Below are 18210 nucleotides of genomic sequence, written 5' to 3' on the forward strand. Positions count from 1 at the left end.
GGGAGCCTCTAAACAGCCAAGTTTGGACCAATTCATGGTGGAGGGAGCCTCTAAAAACCCCAGTTTGGACCAATTCATGGTGGAGGGAGCCTCTAACCAGCCCAGTTTGGACCAATTAATGGTGGAGGGAGCCTCTAACCAGCCCAGTTTGGACCAATTAATGGTGGAGGGAGCCTCTAACCACCCCAGTTTGGACCAATTCATGGTGGAGGGAGCCTCTAAACAGCCAAGTTTGGACCAATTCATGGTGAAGGGAGCCTCTAAAAACCCGTTTGGACCAATTCATGGTGGAGGGAGCCTCTAACCAGCCCAGTTTGGGCAAATTCATGGTGGAGGGAGCCTCTAAACAGCCCAGTTTGGGCAAATTCATGGTGGAGGGAGCCTCTAACCAGCCCAGTTTGGACCAATTAATGGTGGAGGGAGCCTCTAACCAGCCCAGTTTGGACCAATTAATGGTGGAGGGAGCCTCTAACCACCCCAGTTTGGACCAATTCATGGTGGAGGGAGCCTCTAAACAGCCAAGTTTGGACCAATTCATGGTGGAGGGAGCCTCTAAAAACCCTAGTTTGGACCAATTCATGGTGGAGGGAGCCTCTAACCAGCCCAGTTTGGACCAATTAATGGTGGAGGGAGCCTCTAAACAGCCAAGTTTTGGGAAATTCATGGTGGAGGGAGCCTCTAACCAGCCCAGTTTGGACCAATTCATGGTGGAGGGAGCCTCTAAACAGCCCAGTTTGGGCAAATTCATGGTGGAGGGAGCCTCTAAAAAACCCAGTTTGGACCAATTCATGGTGGAGGGAGCCTCTAATTAGCCCAGTTTGGACCAATTAATTGTGGAGGGAGCCTCTAACCAGCCCAGTTTGGACCAATTAATGGTGGAGGGAGCCTCTAACCACCCCAGTTTGGACCAATTCATGGTGGAGGGAGCCTCTAAACAGCCAAGTTTGGACCAATTCATGGTGGAGGGAGCCTCTAAAAAACCCAGTTTGGACCAATTCATGGTGGAGGGAGCCTCTAACCAGCCCAGTTTGGGCAAATTCATGGTGGAGGGAGCCTCTAAACAGCCCAGTTTGGGCAAATTCATGGTGGAGGGAGCCTCTAACCAGCCCAGTTTGGACCAATTAATGGTGGAGGGAGCCTCTAACCAGCCCAGTTTGGACCAATTAATGGTGGAGGGAGCCTCTAACCACCCCAGTTTGGACCAATTCATGGTGGAGGGAGCCTCTAAACAGCCAAGTTTGGACCAATTCATGGTGGAGGGAGCCTCTAAAAACCCCAGTTTGGACCAATTCATGGTGGAGGGAGCCTCTAACCAGCCCAGTTTGGGCAAATTCATGGTGGAGGGAGCCTCTAAACAGCCCAGTTTGGGCAAATTCATGGTGGAGGGAGCCTCTAACCAGCCCAGTTTGGACCAATTAATGGTGGAGGGAGCCTCTAACCAGCCCAGTTTGGACCAATTAATGGTGGAGGGAGCCTCTAACCACCCCAGTTTGGACCAATTCATGGTGGAGGGAGCCTCTAAACAGCCAAGTTTGGACCAATTCATGGTGGAGGGAGCCTCTAAAAACCCCAGTTTGGACCAATTCATGGTGGAGGGAGCCTCTAACCAGCCCAGTTTGGGCAAATTCATGGTGGAGGGAGCCTCTAAACAGCCCAGTTTGGGCAAATTCATGGTGGAGGGAGCCTCTAACCAGCCCAGTTTGGACCAATTAATGGTGGAGGGAGCCTCTAAACAGCCAAGTTTGGACCAATTCATGGTGGAGGGAGCCTCTAAAAACCCCAGTTTGGACCAATTCATGGTGGAGGGAGCCTCTAACCAGCCCAGTTTGGACCAATTAATGGTGGAGGGAGCCTCTAACCAGCCCAGTTTGGACCAATTAATGGTGGAGGGAGCCTCTAACCACCCCAGTTTGGACCAATTCATGGTGGAGGGAGCCTCTAAACAGCCAAGTTTGGACCAATTCATGGTGAAGGGAGCCTCTAAAAACCCGTTTGGACCAATTCATGGTGGAGGGAGCCTCTAACCAGCCCAGTTTGGGCAAATTCATGGTGGAGGGAGCCTCTAAACAGCCCAGTTTGGGCAATTTCATGGTGGAGGGAGCCTCTAACCAGCCCAGTTTGGACCAATTAATGGTGGAGGGAGCCTCTAACCAGCCCAGTTTGGACCAATTAATGGTGGAGGGAGCCTCTAACCACCCCAGTTTGGACCAATTCATGGTGGAGGGAGCCTCTAAACAGCCAAGTTTGGACCAATTCATGGTGGAGGGAGCCTCTAAAAACCCCAGTTTGGACCAATTCATGGTGGAGGGAGCCTCTAACCAGCCCAGTTTGGGCAAATTCATGGTGGAGGGAGCCTCTAAACAGCCCAGTTTGGGCAAATTCATGGTGGAGGGAGCCTCTAACCTGCCCAGTTTGGACCAATTAATGGTGGAGGGAGCCTCTAAACAGCCAAGTTTGGACCAATTCATGGTGGAGGGAGCCTCTAAAAACCCCAGTTTGGACCAATTCATGGTGGAGGGAGCCTCTAACCAGCCCAGTTTGGACCAATTAATGGTGGAGGGAGCCTCTAACCAGCCCAGTTTGGACCAATTAATGGTGGAGGGAGCCTCTAACCACCCCAGTTTGGACCAATTCATGGTGGAGGGAGCCTCTAAACAGCCAAGTTTGGACCAATTCATGGTGAAGGGAGCCTCTAAAAACCCGTTTGGACCAATTCATGGTGGAGGGAGCCTCTAACCAGCCCAGTTTGGGCAAATTCATGGTGGAGGGAGCCTCTAAACAGCCCAGTTTGGGCAAATTCATGGTGGAGGGAGCCTCTAACCAGCCCAGTTTGGACCAATTAATGGTGGAGGGAGCCTCTAACCAGCCCAGTTTGGACCAATTAATGGTGGAGGGAGCCTCTAACCACCCCAGTTTGGACCAATTCATGGTGGAGGGAGCCTCTAAACAGCCAAGTTTGGACCAATTCATGGTGGAGGGAGCCTCTAAAAACCCCAGTTTGGACCAATTCATGGTGGAGGGAGCCTCTAACCAGCCCAGTTTGGACCAATTAATGGTGGAGGGAGCCTCTAAACAGCCAAGTTTTGGGAAATTCATGGTGGAGGGAGCCTCTAACCAGCCCAGTTTGGACCAATTCATGGTGGAGGGAGCCTCTAAACAGCCCAGTTTGGGCAAATTCATGGTGGAGGGAGCCTCTAAAAAACCCAGTTTGGACCAATTCATGGTGGAGGGAGCCTCTAATTAGCCCAGTTTGGACCAATTAATTGTGGAGGGAGCCTCTAACCAGCCCAGTTTGGACCAATTAATGGTGGAGGGAGCCTCTAACCACCCCAGTTTGGACCAATTCATGGTGGAGGGAGCCTCTAAACAGCCAAGTTTGGACCAATTCATGGTGGAGGGAGCCTCTAAAAACCCCAGTTTGGACCAATTCATGGTGGAGGGAGCCTCTAACCAGCCCAGTTTGGGCAAATTCATGGTGGAGGGAGCCTCTAAACAGCCCAGTTTGGGCAAATTCATGGTGGAGGGAGCCTCTAACCAGCCCAGTTTGGACCAATTAATGGTGGAGGGAGCCTCTAACCAGCCCAGTTTGGACCAATTAATGGTGGAGGGAGCCTCTAACCACCCCAGTTTGGACCAATTCATGGTGGAGGGAGCCTCTAAACAGCCAAGTTTGGACCAATTCATGGTGGAGGGAGCCTCTAAAAACCCCAGTTTGGACCAATTCATGGTGGAGGGAGCCTCTAACCAGCCCAGTTTGGGCAAATTCATGGTGGAGGGAGCCTCTAAACAGCCCAGTTTGGGCAAATTCATGGTGGAGGGAGCCTCTAACCAGCCCAGTTTGGACCAATTAATGGTGGAGGGAGCCTCTAACCAGCCCAGTTTGGACCAATTAATGGTGGAGGGAGCCTCTAACCACCCCAGTTTGGACCAATTCATGGTGGAGGGAGCCTCTAAACAGCCAAGTTTGGACCAATTCATGGTGAAGGGAGCCTCTAAAAACCCGTTTGGACCAATTCATGGTGGAGGGAGCCTCTAACCAGCCCAGTTTGGGCAAATTCATGGTGGAGGGAGCCTCTAAACAGCCCAGTTTGGGCAAATTCATGGTGGAGGGAGCCTCTAACCAGCCCAGTTTGGACCAATTAATGGTGGAGGGAGCCTCTAACCAGCCCAGTTTGGACCAATTAATGGTGGAGGGAGCCTCTAACCACCCCAGTTTGGACCAATTCATGGTGGAGGGAGCCTCTAAACAGCCAAGTTTGGACCAATTCATGGTGGAGGGAGCCTCTAAAAACCCCAGTTTGGACCAATTCATGGTGGAGGGAGCCTCTAACCAGCCCAGTTTGGACCAATTAATGGTGGAGGGAGCCTCTAAACAGCCAAGTTTTGGGAAATTCATGGTGGAGGGAGCCTCTAACCAGCCCAGTTTGGACCAATTCATGGTGGAGGGAGCCTCTAAACAGCCCAGTTTGGGCAAATTCATGGTGGAGGGAGCCTCTAAAAAACCCAGTTTGGACCAATTCATGGTGGAGGGAGCCTCTAATTAGCCCAGTTTGGACCAATTAATTGTGGAGGGAGCCTCTAACCAGCCCAGTTTGGACCAATTAATGGTGGAGGGAGCCTCTAACCACCCCAGTTTGGACCAATTCATGGTGGAGGGAGCCTCTAAACAGCCAAGTTTGGACCAATTCATGGTGGAGGGAGCCTCTAAAAACCCCAGTTTGGACCAATTCATGGTGGAGGGAGCCTCTAACCAGCCCAGTTTGGGCAAATTCATGGTGGAGGGAGCCTCTAAACAGCCCAGTTTGGGCAAATTCATGGTGGAGGGAGCCTCTAACCAGCCCAGTTTGGACCAATTAATGGTGGAGGGAGCCTCTAACCAGCCCAGTTTGGACCAATTAATGGTGGAGGGAGCCTCTAACCACCCCAGTTTGGACCAATTCATGGTGGAGGGAGCCTCTAAACAGCCAAGTTTGGACCAATTCATGGTGGAGGGAGCCTCTAAAAACCCCAGTTTGGACCAATTCATGGTGGAGGGAGCCTCTAACCAGCCCAGTTTGGGCAAATTCATGGTGGAGGGAGCCTCTAAACAGCCCAGTTTGGGCAAATTCATGGTGGAGGGAGCCTCTAACCAGCCCAGTTTGGACCAATTAATGGTGGAGGGAGCCTCTAAACAGCCAAGTTTTGGGAAATTCATGGTGGAGGGAGCCTCTAACCAGCCCAGTTTGGACCAATTCATGGTGGAGGGAGCCTCTAAACAGCCCAGTTTGGGCAAATTCATGGTGGAGGGAGCCTCTAAAAAACCCAGTTTGGACCAATTCATGGTGGAGGGAGCCTCTAATTAGCCCACTTTGGACCAATTAATTGTGGAGGGAGCCTCTAACCAGCCCAGTTTGGACCAATTAATGGTGGAGGGAGCCTCTAACCACCCCAGTTTGGACCAATTCATGGTGGAGGGAGCCTCTAAACAGCCAAGTTTGGACCAATTCATGGTGGAGGGAGCCTCTAAAAACCCCAGTTTGGACCAATTCATGGTGGAGGGAGCCTCTAACCAGCCCAGTTTGGGCAAATTCATGGTGGAGGGAGCCTCTAAACAGCCCAGTTTGGGCAAATTCATGGTGGAGGGAGCCTCTAACCAGCCCAGTTTGGACCAATTAATGGTGGAGGGAGCCTCTAACCAGCCCAGTTTGGACCAATTAATGGTGGAGGGAGCCTCTAACCTGCCCAGTTTGGACCAATTAATGGTGGAGGGAGCCTCTAACCACCCCAGTTTGGACCAATTCATGGTGGAGGGAGCCTCTAACCAGCCCAGTTTGGACCAATTCATGGTGGAGGGAGCCTCTAACCAGCCCAGTTTGGACCAATTCATGGTGGAGGGAGCCTCTAAAAAACCCAGTTTGGACCAATTCATGGTGGAGGGAGCCTCTAAACAGCCCAGTTTGGGCAAATTCATGGTGGAGGGAGCCTCTAACCAGCAGAGTTGGTGGAAATCAGGGTGGAGGGAGCCTCTAACCAGCAGAGTTGGGGGAAATCATGTTGGAGGGAGCCTAGTATTAGCAGAATTGTGCAACGCTTATGGTGGATGAGTATGAGGATGCGGAGGAATTGGAGAGGTTGAGTACAGACATGGAGTTTCATGTTGGGGTGCTTTACACAGGTGGGCACAAAAATGAAGGCTCTATCCAGTGGTGGTTCATTTTTATCAAAGTGAGCCGGTCGGCACTCTCAGCTGACAGACGGGTGCGCTTGTCAGTGATGATGCCACCGGCTGCACTGAACACCCTCTCAGATAGGACGCTGGCGGCAGGACAGGACAGCACCTCCAAGGCATATAGGGCAAGTTCAAGCCACAGGTCCAACTTCGACACCCAATACGTGTAGGGCGCAGAGGGGTCGGAGAGGACAGGGCTGTGGTCGGAAAGGTATTCCCGCAACATGCGCCTATACTTTTCACGCCTGGTGACACTAGGACCCTCCGTGGCGGCACTTTGGCGAGGGGGTGCCATCAAGGTGTCCCAGACCTTAGACAGTGTGCCCCTCGTTTGTGTGGACCGGTGAGAACTTGGTTGCCTACTGGAGGAACTGCCCTCCCTGCCGCCAACGTCACATGCTGGAAACATCTCCATCATATTCTGCACCAATTGCCTGTGGCAAGCATTGATGCGATTGGCCCTCCCCTCTACCGGAATAAAAGACGAGATGTTGTTTTTATACCGGGGGTCAAGGATAGCAAAGATCCAGTACTGGTTGTCCTCCATGATTTTGACAATACGCTTGTCGGTTGTAAAGCACCCCAACATGAACTCAGCCATGTCTGCCACAGTGTTAGTTGGCATGACTCCTCTGGCCCCACCGGAAAGTTCAATCTCCATTTCCTCCTCATCCTCCATGTCTACCCATCCGCGCTGCAACAATGGGACGATTCGAAGTTGCCCGGAAGCCTCCTGTATCACCATCACATCATCGGACAACTCTTCTTCCTCCTCCTCCTCCTCCTCCTCCTCCATTAAACGCAGTGAAGCGGACAGATGTGTGGACCTACTCTCCAGCTGTGACGGATCGGATGCTATCCCTAACTCCTCTGTGTGATCTGAGTTATCCCTGATGTCAATCAGGGATTCTCTCAGAACACACAAGAGCGGGATTGTAAGGCTCACCATCGCATCCTCAGAGCTCACCCTCCTTGTGGACTCCTCAAAGACCCGTAGGATGTCACAAAGGTCTCTCATCCATGGCCACTCATGGATGTGAAACTGAGGCAGCTGACTTTGTGGCACCCTAGGGTTTTGTAGCTGGTATTCCATCAAAGGTCTCTGCTGCTCAACCACTCTATTCAACATCTGAAACGTTGAGTTCCAGCGTGTGGGGACGTCGCACAAAAGCCGGTGTTGTGGCACATGCAGGCGTTGCTGGAGAGATTTTAAGCTAGCAGCGGCTACTGTCGACTTGCGAAAGTGGGCGCACATGCGCCGCACTTTCACCAGTAGCTCTGGAACATTGGGGTAGCTCTTTAGGAAACGTTGCACCACTAGGTTGAAGACGTGGGCCAGGCATGGAACATGTTGGAGTCCGGCAAGCTCCAGAGCTGCTACCAGGTTCCGGCCGTTATCACAAACGACCATGCCTGGGCCCAGGTGCAGCGGCTCAAACCATATTGCCGTCTCATCGAGGAGGGCATCCCTCACCTCGGAGGCAGTGTGCTGTCTGTCCCCCAAGCTGATCAGCTTCAGCACAGCCTGCTGACGTCTACCAACGCCAGTGCTGCAACGTTTCCAACTCGTAGCTGGGGTCAATCTAACAGCGGAGGAGGAGGCGGTGGCGGAGGAGGAGGCGGTGGCGGAGGAGGAGGCGGTAGAGGAGGAGGAGGAGGGGGGTGTTCTTCTCGTGTCCCTGCCAGGAATGTTAGGCGGGGAGACGAGGTACACCGGGCCAGTTTGGGAAGCAGTCCCAGCCTCAACTACATTCACCCAGTGTGCCGTCAGTGAAATGTAGCGTCCCTGTCCGCATGCACTTGTCCACGCGTCGGTGGTCAAGTGGACCTTTGTGCAAAGCGCGGAACTAAGGGCCCGCCTGATGTTGAGTGACACGTGCTGGTGCAAGGCGGGGACGGCACACCGGGAGAAGTAGTGACGGCTAGGGACGGCATAGCGAGGTGCCGCAGTTGCCATCAGGTCCAGGAAGGCGGGAGTTTCAACAAGCCGGAACGCCAACATCTCCTGGGCCAGCAGTTTAGCGATGTTGGCGTTCAAGGCTTGCGCGTGTGGGTGGTTAGCAGTGTATTTCTGCCGCCGCTCCAATGTCTGAGAGATGGTGGGTTGTTGTAAAGAAACGCCTGATGGTGCCTTTGATGGTGCAGGAGAAGGAGATAAGACAGGACCAGGGGAGGATGAGGTAGAAGTCAACAAAGTGGCGGAGGCAGATGAAGTGGTGTCCTGGCTCGTCCTCTGGAGTGCATCGCCAGCACAGTCAGCAGTGGCAGTGGCAGAGGCAGAGGCAGTGGCAGTGGCGTGAACGGCAGGCGGCCTTTGTCCTGCCGTTGCTGCCTGCCACTGATTCCAGTGCTTGGATTCCAAATGACGGCGCATTGAAGTGGTGGACAGGTTGCTCTTCTCAGAGCCCCTAATCAATTTCGAGAGGCAAATTGTGCAGACAACACTATATCTGTCCTCGGCGCATTCCTTGAAAAAACTCCACACCTTCGAGAAACGTGCCCTCGAGGTGGGAGTTTTTCGGGGCTGGGTACGAACTGGAACATCTTGGGAGATTCCGGGTGTGGCCTGGCTTCGCCTAAGCTGCTGACCTCTGCCTCTGCCTCTAGCTACCCTTTTTGGTGCTGCACCTGCCTCAACATCCACACTACTTTCCCCGCTTGACATCCCCCCTGTCCAGGTCGGGTCAGTATCCTCATCATCCACCACTTCCTCTTCCAACTCCTGTCTCATCTCCTCCTCCCGCACAATGCGCCGGTCAACTGGATGCCCTGACGGCAACTGCGTCACATCATCGTCGATGAGGGTGGGTTGCTGGTCATCCACCACCAAATCGAACGGAGATGGAGGAGACTCTAGTGTTTGAGCATCTGGACACAGATGCTCCTCTGTTAGGTTCGTGGAATCGTGACGTGGAGAGGCAGGTTGAGGGACAATGAAAGGAGCGGAGAACAGCTCTGGGGAGCAGGGACAGTTTGGGTTATTGTTCTGTAAAGCTTCGGAATTTTGGGAGGAAGGAAGACAAGACTGTTGGGTAATAGGAGGAGAGGAGGCAGAGTCTGACTGGCTGCTGGACAATGTGCTGTAAGCGTTCTCTGACAGCCATTGCAAGACCTGTTCCTGGTTCTCGGGCCTACTAAGGTTTGTACCCTGCAGTTTAGTTAATGTGGCAAGCAACCCTGGCACTGTGGAGTGGCGCAATGCTTGCTGCCCCACAGGAGTAGGCACGGGACGCCCTGTGGCTTCACTGCTACCTTGCTCCCCAGAGCCATTCCCCCGACCTCGCCCACGGCCTCGTCCACGTCCCTTTCCGGGAGCCTTGCGCATTTTGAATTCCTAGTTAGAAATTGGCACTGTATACCAGTAGTAAAAATTGTGGGTGCACGTAACCCCAATATATTCTTTGAATTCCCAGTCAGACACTGGCACTATATGGCAGTAGCAAGAAATGAGGGTATTTGTATTCCCAATATACTCTTTGAATTCCCAGTCAGACAATGGCACTGTATACCAGTAGTAAAAATTGTGGGTGCACGTAACCCCAATATATTCTTTGAATTACCAGTCAGAAACTGGCACTATATGGCAGTAGCAAGAAATGAGGGTATTTATAACCCCAATATATTCTTTGAATTCCCAGTCAGACAATGGCACTGTATACCAGTAGTAAAAATTGTGGGTGCACGTAACCCCAATATATTCTTTGAATTCCCAGTCAGAAACTGGCACTATATGGCAGTAGCAAGAAATGAGGGTATTTGTATTCCCAATATACTCTTTGAATTCCCAGTCAGACAATGGCACTGTATACCAGTAGTAAAAATTGTGGGTGCACGTAACCCCAATATATTCTTTGAATTCCCAGTCAGACACTGGCACTATATGGCAGTAGCAAGAAATGAGGGTATTTGTATTCCCAATATATTCTTTGAATTCCCAGTCAGACAATGGCACTGTATACCAGTAGTAAAAATTGTGGGTGCACGTAACCGCAATATATTCTTTGAATTCCCAGTCAGAAACTGGCACTATATGGCAGTAGCAAGAAATGAGGGTATTTGTATTCCCAATATACTCTTTGAATTCCCAGTCAGACAATGGCACTGTATACCAGTAGTAAAAATTGTGGGTGCACGTAACCCCAATATATTCTTTGAATTACCAGTCAGAAACTGGCACTATATGGCAGTAGCAAGAAATGAGGGTATTTATAACCCCAATATATTCTTTGAATTCCCAGTCAGACAATGGCACTGTATACCAGTAGTAAAAATTGTGGGTGCACGTAACCCCAATATATTCTTTGAATTACCAGTCAGAAACTGGCACTATATGGCAGTAGCAAGAAATGAGGGTATTTATAACCCCAATATATTCTTTGAATTCCCAGTCAGACAATGGCACTGTATACCAGTAGTAAAAATTGTGGGTGCACGTAACCCCAATATATTCTTTGAATTCCCAGTCAGAAACTGGCACTATATGGCAGTAGCAAGAAATGAGGGTATTTGTATTCCCAATATACTCTTTGAATTCCCAGTCAGACAATGGCACTGTATACCAGTAGTAAAAATTGTGGGTGCACGTAACCCCAATATATTCTTTGAATTCCCAGTCAGACACTGGCACTATATGGCAGTAGCAAGAAATGAGGGTATTTGTATTCCCAATATATTCTTTGAATTCCCAGTCAGACAATGGCACTGTATACCAGTAGTAAAAATTGTGGGTGCACGTAACCCCAATATATTCTTTGAATTACCAGTCAGAAACTGGCACTATATGGCAGTAGCAAGAAATGAGGGTATTTGTATTCCCAATATATTCTTTGAATTCCCAGTCAGACAATGGCACTGTATACCAGTAGTAAAAATTGTGGGTGTATATAGCCCCAATTCTATTGCTAGGGGACTTGCAGGGTATTTCTGGGGTGAAGGTGGGGGGGCACACCGTTGGAACGGGTATCGGGGTATATATCGGGTATACGGGAATACACTGACAGTGTATTCCATTCAGGATCCTGGGAAAGCTGGGTTGCGGCGATTGAGCCCGTCAGTGCCACGTTACACTGACAAGCTTCTCCCTGGAATTTAGCTCTTACAAGAGCTGTTGGTTGTCTTCTCCTTCCTATCCTAGCCTGTCCCTGCCTACCCAGAATCTAAGCCCTAGCTAGCTGGACGGAAACCTCCGTCCTCGGTGAATTGCAAGCTCAGAATGACGCGAACCTGGGCGGCGCTGTTCTTTTAAATTAGAGGTCACATGTTTTCGGCAGCCAATGGGTTTTGCCTACTTTTTTCAACGTCACCGGTGTCGTAGTTCCTGTCCCACCTACCCTGCGCTGTTATTGGAGCAAAAAAGGCGCCAGGGAAGGTGGGAGGGGAATCGAGTAATGGCGCACTTTACCACGCGGTGTTCGATTCGATTCGAACATGCCGAACAGCCTAATATCCGATCGAACATGAGTTCGATAGAACACTGTTCGCTCATCTCTAATTACGTAGATGGCTGATTTGACCCCTCATTCGACTTTTCTACCATATGCTTTCTAAGGTGTTCCTCCAAGGACTGCTCATGATCAGGACTTTATCCGTTCCCATTTTCTAACTTGCCAGGCTCATACGAGGATTTCGGGTCTATACCACAGAGCCTCTAATACAACTGTTCTCTTTTGGTTCATAGAAGGACCAAAAGAAGGATCTGCGCTCCACTCGTCCAATAGATTTCAATCGTTTATTAGTTCGGACACACTGTGTGTCCGAACTAATAAACGATTGAAATCTATTGGACGAGTGGAGCGCAGATCCTTCTTTTGGTCCTTCTACGTATTATTCTCACCATCGGTGATGGAAATATCTGCTGCTACTATCCACCCAGGGAGGGAGCCCCCTGTGATTGGTTCCTAAGCGCTATAAGTAGTTGTGAATTTCTCACAACTACTCCAGGTGAGAGTCCTACGCACTAACAAATTGTCATCTCTCACCTGTAATACTACTATACTACACTAGATACGGCTCGGTGCTGTTCTCTCTTCTTTTTGTCTCTTTTGGTTCATCTCTGTTTAGTTGGTATATATTGTGTTCCTCCCTATCTCTCTTTAATTGTCTTGTCAAATACTCTCCCCACCTCTTGTGTATCCCAACTCTCACACCCTATACACTTATTAATTCTGCTCTACTTTCTTTCTTCTCTCCTGCTCTGATACTCCAGTTATCTATAGCTATCTCGTCAACATATACTCATTGTTGAACTCTGACTGTTAAGTATTCTGAACTTCTTCTAGTAAACCAAAATGGCTGGGCTGATCTGTACTTCTTTTAATGTAAAGGGCCTCAACAACCCTAACAAAGGACACCACATTCACCACCCTCTAAGGAAGCTACATACTAATGTTGCTTATCTACAAGAAACACATTTTAAGAGCTCTAAGATACCAGCTCTCCCCACCAGACAGTTCTCCCTATGGTTCCACTCCTCTAACCCCACAGCAGCATCTAAAGGAGTCTCGATACTCATTCACAATTCTATACCCTTTGTTTGTGAACCAGGACTCTGAAGGACGTGCCCTGTTTTTGAAAGATTCCATTGCCTCGGTAAAATATACGTTTGCGAACCTCTATGCACCGAACAATGGTCAAATTAGCTGGATCTTAAACATGTTAGAGCTCCTGAAGACATTTACCGAAGGACAAATCATTATAGGAGGTGACCTGAATATAGCCTTGAACCCCCTTATTGACTCTACCTCTACTGTCACTCCGCACTCGCAGAAATTACTGGGTCGCTTAATGTCAGAGCTGAGGGAATTACGTCTTGTTGATTCTTGGCGCACTTTACACACACCACTAAGGACTATTCATTTTACTTGCCAACAGGTCGATCATACCATAGATTAAGAGAGATAAGATAAGATAATCCTTTAATAGTCCCACAATGGGGATATTTCAGTGATACAGTTTCATAGATGGTACAGTAGTATATAACAAGAGAGAAAAACACATACAAGCTCATGGCAGATAGAGAAATCCTAGGAATCATAGCAACTAAAAAAGAAAGAAACACAGACACACTGCAGGATCATTTAGTTCTCTGTGTGAAGTGATGTTAATAATAATAATAATAATACAGCCGAATGTGGTTGGAGGAAACGAGGAGGGGTCACAGCATGTAGATATAACAGGCAAAAAAACGTTTTTTGCAGAGGTGGGGGACATGCAGCATATGCATCATGATAACATGTGGTAGTTCTTTGGTAGGTGGTGAGATCTCCTGCTCACAGCTGATAGTTCGGTATCTTGCATCAGCACTATTGTCCATTAACCACAAAAAAATGCCCCAAAAGTCCTTCATCACAAGCCCTCCTCCTCCTCCTCCTTTCTTCTTACCACTGTGTTCTACTGCCCAGAGAAGTCTGAATCCATCCAGGTAGACAGGGTGCTGCTCTCTTGCCAAGCTTCCATAAACACATGGGGTAGGGGTGCTAAGCACACACATTCAGCTCTACTTCATCGGGCTAATAGAATGCATTGGCCAATCAGCGCTGGCCAATGCATTCTATTAGCGTGAGCTGAGTTTGCACAGGGGTTCTAGTGCACCCTCGGCTCTGCTACATCTGATGTAGCAGAGCCGAGTGTGCACACTCGGCTCTGCTATATCAGATGGGCTGACCGGCACACGGTGTAGTTGAGCAGAACTGGCTCAGCACTGCTAAGTCTCTGCATTCGCATAGGAATGCATTGGCCAGCCTTCGGCCAATCAGCGCTGGCTCTGCCGGAGGAGGCGGAGTCTAAGGTCGGACCTGAATGGAGACTGGTGTGGAGCGATCTTAGACTCCGCCTCCTCCGGCAGAGCCAGCGCTGATTGGTCGAATTCCGTACTCTGGCCAATCAGCGCTGTCCAATGCATTCCTATGGGGAAAAGTTTATGTCACAAAAATCACAATTACACACCCGATAGAGCCCCAAAAAGTTATTTTTAGTAACATTCCTACCTAAATAAAGCTTATCCCTAGCTATCCCTGCCTGTACAGCTATCCCTGTCTCTTAGTCACAAAGTTCACATTCTCATATGACCCGGATTTGAAATCCACTATTCGTCTAAAATGGAGGTCACCTGATTTCGGCAGCCAATGACTTTTTCCGATTTTTTTCGATGCCTCCGGTGTCGTAGTTCCTGTCCCACCTCCCCTGCGCTGTTATTGGTGCAAAAAAAGCGCCAGGGAAGGTGGGAGGGGAATCGAATTTTTTTGGAGTTTGCCACGTGATGTTCGATTCGAATCGAGCACATCGAACAGCCTGATATCCGATTGAACATGTGTTCGATAGAACACTGTTCGCTCATCTCTAATCTTCTCTCCATTCAGGTTCCTACAATATAGAATCCTCTCAGTATCTTCTATATAAGAGAATATTCCTGATTGATCCATCAAGGATGGAAAGAGACAGGAACAAGATGGCGGAAAGTCTATTAAATCTCACCCTAGAGATCATCTACCAGCTTACTGGAGAGGTGAGAGATTCTGATAATGTCATCATTACATCATTCTTATCTATAGTAATAACAGATGATATGATTGGAGAGGTGATGGACTCTGGACATGTATGTAGTGAGATTTATTTATGTGTCTCCCCATAACCAGGATTACACAGTAGTGAAGAAGACCTGTAGTGGGCGCTGTCAGGCTCCTGTGTATGATGGATATGGAGGAACCCTGAGCCCAATCCCGGGGCCTCCACCTCACCCCCTGATACAGGAGGAGATCAATGGACAGAAGATCCTAGACCTCACCAACAAGATGCTGGAGCTGCTGACTGGAGAGGTGACACTGCTGGGAATGCTGGGACATTATACAGTAACTGGAGGGGTCGGGGTGATGACTGTATCATTGTGTTGTCAGGTTCCTATAAGGTGTCAGGATGTCGCTGTCTATTTCTCCATGGAGGAGTGGGAGTATTTAGAAGGACACAAGGATCTGTACAAGGAGGTGATGATGGAGGACCACCAATCCCTCACATCAGCAGGTAATAGACATGGCTATATACACATGGACTTCCATTATTTGTATGTACAGAATGAATTCAGTCCCTGTCTGTGTTTCCTACAGGTAGATCCAGTAAGAGGACAACACCGGAGAGATGTCCCAGTCCTCTTCTTCCACAGGATGATCAGGTAGATGGAGATATTCCCTATGATGTGTAGCCGGGCTGTGAAGTCCTTGTGGTCAGTCTTGTTGTGTCCAGCAGTATTATATGGTTATATACATGGGCGGTGTCATTGAGCCGCCATCTAATATGTTTATCCGGCTTCTCACAGACCTGCAGCTACTGTCAGGACATCTTTCATCTTCATGCGGATTAATGATCTAGAACATTCTCTGTGACTTCCCCATTTGTCTGGTGACTTTTACATTATTTGTTTCACAGATTTTCCATCAGGATAAAGATGTGAGCGACATTAATGTTATACCTGTGATAATAAAGGAAGAGCCCTATGTGAGTGGTGATGAGGAGTGTGAGGAGGACATTCCTACAGGGACCCGCCCAGGTGAGGAGTCACCACTATATAAAGCACAGAAGGGTCACTGATTCTATTCAGACAATGTTTAGACTATTTGTTGTTCCCCGATTCAGGTAAAATACTAATAATACATGAATATTAATGTGACACCGCTATAGGGTAATAAATGTAGTATAGAATAGAACGTACGGCAGGAATATGGACTTGACATCGATGTGAACGAGGCAAATTTCTTCCTCACCGGCTGTCAGTCCTCGTGAAGGGAAAGAATTTACCAGAATTATATAGCAGATTATTTCAGGTAGCGGAAAAATAATCCTCCTGCTCGATCTTCAGGCAGATTCCACCTCAGAGCTCTATGGAAATATATAAATGGGAGGTGGAAAATCCCGCCTGGTCAGTAAGGAATCTGATGGAGATTCGGGGGCTGATTTGGTAAAGCGGAAAAATTCTTCTTCTGAACTCCTGAAGCAGCTTCTACAAATGTCACTGTGTAAACCTTACCTTAGACCCCAATCACACTATGGAATCCAGACTAGAAAATCTGGTCTGTCCATCAGTCACATTTCCCAGCCCAAACTCTGTCCACACACCAGGACTCCCCGTATCTTAGTGATCTATGACGCTAGGAGTCCCTGCTTTCTTGTGACTCCACAGACCCTACTACATACTGTATGAGACAGCAGATCCGCGGTGAGTTCAGGCTGGGAAATCCAGCAGATGTGGTTTGGATTCTATTGTGTGTATGGGGTGTAATACAGTAAGATTTATGGCATTCTAAAGTAAGCTCACTGGGCAAAATATTAGTCACAGATGAATTGTTAAGCCTGTACAGATGGGGCAGCGGTTGAGTCACGTGCTCAACTGCGTGCGCACTACCTTTACGTGATCATAAGGCAATAGTGATCAGTTAGACAGTTTGTTTCAAGCAATAATTGTACATAAACTTGGGTAAATGTAAGGATGTGACAGTTGCAAAAAGGGGCAGTTTTAGGCCGTGCCCATGATCATACAGTGAGAGAAGTTGCTGGATTTGTTGGTGTTTCACAGCGGGCAGTTCAACATGTCTACAAGCAGTGGTGTAATACACGTGGCCACAAAACAGAATTGTGGTCAGAAAAAAGATCCTAAATGAGAGGGAACGAAGACGAGTTTTACAGCTTGTGGATCAAAATCGCTTACAAACCGACAGGAATTGGTGCAGTTAATGAATAAACATCCTTCCCAACCTGTTAGTGAGCAAACATTGCAACATAAACTGCATGCATTGATCATTTGGAGACATTCACCTCAAAAGAGGCCATTGCTCACACAAGCACATAAAGCTGCACGTCTTCAATGGGCTAGAAATCACCAAACGTGGACAGTAGCTGACCAGCGGACTGTTATGTGGTCTGACAACCAGGCAGGCAGTGGCAGCTCAGTGGGGAATATACTTATAAGGTTAAGGTATTTAATCATTTTAATATCAGTTTTCGTCTTGGCAGGTGATAGTACCAGGAGCTCAGAGGGACATCTGATATCTACAGATTATAAAGCAGAGGATTATGGTATCACACAAGATCCATATGAAGATCATGTCATTACCCCAGATATAACCTCAGCCCCTCAGAAGCAAGATCTTTCTCCCTATCCATCACAGTCTGTTAAGCGAAATAAAAGTTGCAGAAGGGGTGCTATACATCAGAGAACTCACACAGGGGAGAAGACGTATTCATGCCCAGTTTGTGGGAAATGTTTTATTCAGAAATCAAATTTTGTTAAACATCAGAGAATTCACACAGGGGAGAAGCCATATTCATGCCCAGATTGTGGGAAATGTTTTATTCAAAAATCACATCTTGTTGAACATCAAAAGATTCACAAAGGGGAGAAGCCATATATATGCCAAGATTGTGGGAAATGTTTCATATCTAAATCATATCTTGTTAAACATCAAAAGATTCACACAGGGGAGAAGCCATATTCATGCTCAGAATGTGGGAAATGTTTTAGCTCTAAATCAAATCTTGTTCAACATCAAAGAACTCACACAGGGGAGAAGCCGTATTCATGCCCAGAATGTGGGAAATGTTTTATGGCTAAATCAAGTTTTGTTAAACATCAGAGAATTCACACAGGGGAGAATCCATATTCATGCCCAGATTGTGGGAAAGATTTTATTCAGAAATCACATCTTGTTGAACATCAAAAGATTCACACAGGAGAGAAACCATATTCATGCTCAGATTGTGGCAAATGTTTTCTAGCTAAATCATATCTTGTTACTCATCAAAAGATACACACAGGGGAGAAGCCATATTCATGCCCAGAATGTGGGAAATGTTTTACTCAAAAATCAAGTGTTGTTAAACATCAAAGGACTCATACAGGGGAGAAGCCATATTCATGTCCAGAATGTGGGAAATGTTTTACCTATAAATCAAATCTTGTTCAACATCAAAGAACTCACACAGGGGAGAAGCCATATGTATGCCCAGAATGTGGGAAA

At 48.3% G+C, this 18210-nt stretch overlaps 2 protein-coding genes across 2 annotated transcripts in view; one reads left to right on the forward strand and one right to left on the reverse strand.

Moving 5' to 3' along the window:
- LOC142191151 (uncharacterized) overlaps positions 1–18210 on the reverse strand; it is a 1229165-nt gene that overhangs the window by 756879 nt on the left and 454076 nt on the right. The gene's annotated exons all lie outside the window — the stretch shown is intronic.
- The window catches only part of LOC142190032 (uncharacterized), a 64211-nt gene continuing 61105 nt past the window's right edge, over positions 15105–18210 (forward strand). Inside the window, exons 1-3 of the mRNA XM_075262267.1 lie at positions 15105–15223; positions 17207–17569; positions 17654–18202. Of these exons, the coding sequence (XP_075118368.1) occupies positions 15139–15223; positions 17207–17569; positions 17654–18202 (997 nt within the window). The 5' untranslated portion in view covers positions 15105–15138. The remainder of the gene's footprint in view (positions 15224–17206; positions 17570–17653; positions 18203–18210) is intronic.

Source organism: Leptodactylus fuscus, chromosome 1, assembly GCF_031893055.1.
Source record: "Leptodactylus fuscus isolate aLepFus1 chromosome 1, aLepFus1.hap2, whole genome shotgun sequence".
NCBI lineage: Eukaryota > Metazoa > Chordata > Amphibia > Anura > Leptodactylidae > Leptodactylus > Leptodactylus fuscus.